The sequence below is a fragment of the Quercus lobata genome, chromosome 5 (assembly GCF_001633185.2).
Source record: "Quercus lobata isolate SW786 chromosome 5, ValleyOak3.0 Primary Assembly, whole genome shotgun sequence".
Taxonomy (NCBI): domain Eukaryota; kingdom Viridiplantae; phylum Streptophyta; class Magnoliopsida; order Fagales; family Fagaceae; genus Quercus; species Quercus lobata.
This window is the reverse complement of record NC_044908.1, coordinates 63,556,256-63,560,912: the sequence shown is the minus strand read 5'-3', so window position 1 is coordinate 63,560,912 and position 4,657 is coordinate 63,556,256. Positions and strand designations below refer to the sequence as shown.

The window sequence follows — 4,657 nt, the reverse complement described above, 5'->3', positions numbered from 1 at the left end:
TTTTTCCTCCTCTTATATATGCGAATAATTGGAGGCTTGTACCTTGTGTCTGAACTAGCTACCGTAACAATTTCTTCATTTGAAGAAGTTCTTCATGTGACTTTTATTATTTTCATAATTATTGCTTTCAGATTTGATAATTATTGTGATGTGAAAATAAAATGTTTTAAGGAAATTATATAAAAATGAAAAAAAAAAAATGCTGTTAACGTGGTTCATAATTTGAAGCAAAGGATTCTAGATGGAATGGAAGACGAATAAAGGAAAGTACATAAATCTTCTAAAAAAAAAAAAAAGAAAAAGAAAAGAGGAAAATTCATAAAAACTATATTTTATTAAATAAAATCGAAAAGGAAACCTAAAGTATCATAATAATAAAATTACAAATATAACATAGAAACAGCAAAACAATGCGTACAAACTTCCAATGAGGTTGTAAAATAACAAATTGACACACTCGAACAGAATGTGGAGAGGAGTAGGTTCTTTATCATTAATTAATGGCATGTTTGGTAGACTGTAATATAGGTTCTGTAATGTAATAGTTATTCCTATGGTTTAGTTATTTTTTAGTTTAATTATGTTTTTATTACAAGAAATAATCATTCCTTATGAATAGCTATTCTTCAAAATGAGGAATAACTATTCATCTTTAAAAGATTGTATTAGCTATTCCTTAGTAAGTGCAATAATTTCAAATTTTAATATATTTCCAAGTGAATAAACTTTCCATATATATATATATATATATATATATCTAACAATTATAAAAATAAAAAATCATAAAAAATAACACATATCTCTCTTAAATTTAAAAATAACAATTTTTAAGGAGATATAATTGTATGAGTAAGAAATTTCCTAAAATAAATGTTAAGTTTCAGTCTAATGTTATAACTAATAACCAAACTAATGAATAAGTTTAGTTATTACATTACAACACATTTTATTCCTAATAATAAAGATTACAATTTCTGTCGTAATCTCCATTCAGTGTACTAAACGTACCCTAAATTAATGAAATAAAATAATCATAGCTTGTCTAGAACTTAGACCGGATATGGTTGACAACATTTTTATCCACCTGGAAGGCCTTAGCTAAAACGTCACTAGGAATGTCAGGCTTGGACCCAAACACTGAATTGGCAATTGGGATAAAACCAGGGTTTTGACTGCTTGCAGCAGCAATGGCGGCGGCACTTGTTTTACCAACATTTCTTTGATAGTGGATGAGACCAATTGGGAATACGAACACATCACCCTTCTGTAGCACCTTTGTGATAAGACGGTTTGGAGGAGTAGATGTAACAAACCCAACTTCAAGGCTACCTTCCAAGACTGTTAAGATTTCGGTGGCACGAGGGTGAATGTGGGGAGCGTTGATACCCCCTGGTGCGTAGTCAAAACGGAGGAGGGAAATTCCAAGAGTGTTAAGTCCTGGTATTTGTGCAGAGGCCACGCTTAACCCTTCAGGGTTTGATGTGTTGCCTGCTATATGAAGTCCACTGCTTGAAAAATCATTGGCTTCAACCGTCTTAGGATCCTTGCAAGCCAAACCATTTAGGAGCACTGCCACCAACCACCACATTTGCAAATAAGAAACATGAAAGCCATACTATTTAAAGATAATGATTTTTCTCGCACAACTTATTTCACACGGTTGTATATATTCCTTTTCTATGTTTTAAACTTTTAAATCAGAAAATCTTTTATTAAATAATACTTATTATTGCACACTACATACACACTTTATTTTGAAATTATGTTTTAAAATCATGATTTTAATTTATGTGGTAGTGTGTGTAAGGTGAGTATATAACAAGTAGTGTGTCACTGTCATTACTTTTTTAAAAATGCATACATTATGTGTACAATTGTGAATATCGTGGTGCGAGCGGGTGAAAAGGAGTTTGAACAAATATTTATGGAGCTACTGCTATTAACCTTATAGGGTGAAATTTTCAGTAGAAGTATACAGGTTTAAGGCTCATATTGTACCTGGACTATTTGTATCCGCAACACAGAAATCTTGGAGAGGGCTAGGATCAGATGCCGATGCAGCAAGGAAAAATAAAGCTAAAAGTCCGAAGAAGAGAATGGGGGAAGCCATCTGGAAGCTTTGAATCAAAGGAAGAAGGAGTTCTAAAGGATTAGGGAGATAAAAGCAATTGAGATTTTGGTTGTGAAAGACTTATGTATGTAGCTTCCTATATATATAAGGTGAGGGCAGAGAGAGTATAGTGTAAATTAAGACACAATTAAAATAGAAAATCAAAGAAAGAAAGAGTCTTTGGCCAGTTAAGACTGTACCAGAATTGGTAGTATTACAGTGTGCCTGCAACTGCAAGAAGGCAACTAAATTTAGATATCTAATTTTCCAAAACCTATTATAAGGCCTGCTGTTACATTACATATGTCATCAAGTTACAAGGACGGTACATACATATAAGTGCTTCACTTCACTTAAAAACTTCTTTATTTTTATTTTGAAGAATGCATTGATTTGAAATAATCAGCAAAAAGGAGAACAACTTCTACAAAACAAAACAAAACAAAACAAAAAAATGAATTTATGATGTTTAATAAGTGAAATATGACTGGTGAATTGATCTAATTTGTTGTTACAATATAGAATGGATCAAATCAATCAATCAATCAATCATATACTATATAACAAAAGTTGAGTTTAGAAGCTATGGTTGTACCAAATGGCTATATCACATTGCATAAACTTTTTTAAAATTTTAAAAAAATAAATATAATTTTTTTTTTGTACTTATCTTCTTCTCCTATAATTTCTAAATTGATAAAAATCTTAGTTTGATTACAATCCAAACTTTTCATCTAAACCTTTTATTATTATAATTTATAAGTTGATAAAATTTTTTAATTTGATTACAATTCAAACTCTTCATCTAATCCTTTTTTATTTAAATTATATTACTATATGTAATTAAAAAAAAAAAAAAAAAAACAACAACAACATAATACACGTAAAAAAAAAAAAAACAGCAACAATTATCATCTATTCCTTTTTTAAATTAAAATTATATTACTTCGTGTAAAAAAAAAAAAAAAAAAGCAACATATTCAACAACAAAATCTTCCTCTTCACATGTGACTTTTTTTTTAGATAATTATTGTTCATACCGATTTACCAAAAATATTTTTGGATAAAGTTAAAAAAAAATTGTAAATAAGGTGATAAGTATTTGAGTTTAAAGTAAACACCTTCTCTTTCTTCTCCAAAAAAAATGTATCTATATATAATAAATGTTTGTTCTTCTTAAAAAAAAAAAAGAGTTTGTTTGTTTGTTTTAGTTATAAAAGAAAAGTTTCCTTTTTTCCAAAAAAAAAAAAAAAGTTTTCTTTTTTCTTTCTATTCATATGACCTTTTTTTATTCCGCTTTTTATGGGATTTATGAGATAGCAACAAACAAATTGATTAGAAATCTTAATTCCAATAGGATTTATATTCTATATAAAATGAAACTCTACCTATATATATATCCTTTTTGAAGTGAAGTTTATTCCAATACGTGAATGCCTAAATCCCATGACAGGTATGCATTCTTTCTTTATTATTATTTTTTCATTTTGTTTAAGCTATTTTTCTTTAACTTCAAAAAAATTAATAAAAACTTCTCACATATGTTTTAACCCAATTCATAATATTAAACTTTTGTACTCATTTATTCTCTTTTACAATAATTAGTTTGGGTTTTAGTTACATACTCATTCTTTCATCTCTCAAAGTGATAGAGAAAACAAACAGATTTATTCTTTTTTATTTTTCTAAATTTATATCTTAATTTATAATTTGTCTTAATTTCTTATTTAAATTATGAATAAGTTTGATTATATTCTTTATATTCAATGTAAATAGTTGTTCATAGGTTTTTGGTTGTTTTATATTCTTCAGAAAAAAAAAAAAAAAGAGTTTATATAAATTTGACCATAAAGCTAAATAGATAAGCTTAAGAAATGTTTACTAATAATAGTTTTATTAGTAACTTTTTATTAACATGATTTTTTTAAAAAATTGAAGAGACATAATTTATTAATGTGACTTAAATTCTGCTAAAACTTTTTTAAGGGATTGGTTTTAAAAAATTTCAAAGTAATTTTCTAATAATTAACTACTACACAAAGGGATTATATGCACGCTACACATGCTACACAAGCTAATTTTCAAAGTAATTTTAAAGTAATTTTCTAATTTTCAAACTTTTAAAGATAATTTTTCATGCATATACACATGCTACACAAATGGATTATAACAAGAATTAACTAGATAGGGCTAAGACTTCATCACCTCTTTTCTATAATAAATGTTAAATTCATATCATTTTTCATGCATATACACACACATTTAGCATGCAATGCACATGACTTAAACTTTAAGTTTCTTCTTCCATGCTTTCAAGGACAAAAATTAAATTCTCATGTGAGTCTCTCTCTACTTCTAAATTTTAAATGTTTAATAAAGTTAGATTGTTCTTTATTATTGAATTGAGGTTTCTACTTAAACATGATTTAAATTATTGTTTTGGATAGTTTTTAACTATTAAATTCAAGGGTTTTCTATTTAAATATATGTGAATAATTGAGCCTTAAAGTTCAATGTATTATTGAAAATCGTTTTATATACGAAGTA

At 27.3% G+C, this 4,657-nt stretch overlaps 1 protein-coding gene across 1 annotated transcript; it reads right to left on the bottom strand.

Annotated features, from left to right (window-relative positions):
- Positions 1-1,042: 1,042 nt before the first annotated feature.
- On the bottom strand, positions 1,043-2,110 carry LOC115988490 (putative germin-like protein 2-1). The gene is made up of 2 exons (XM_031112062.1): positions 1,999-2,110; positions 1,043-1,569 (listed from the first exon to the last, which is right to left on the bottom strand). The coding sequence occupies exons 1-2, from the start codon at positions 2,108-2,110 to the stop codon at positions 1,043-1,045; spliced, it is 639 nt and encodes a 212-aa protein (XP_030967922.1).
- Positions 2,111-4,657: the final 2,547 nt, after the last annotated feature.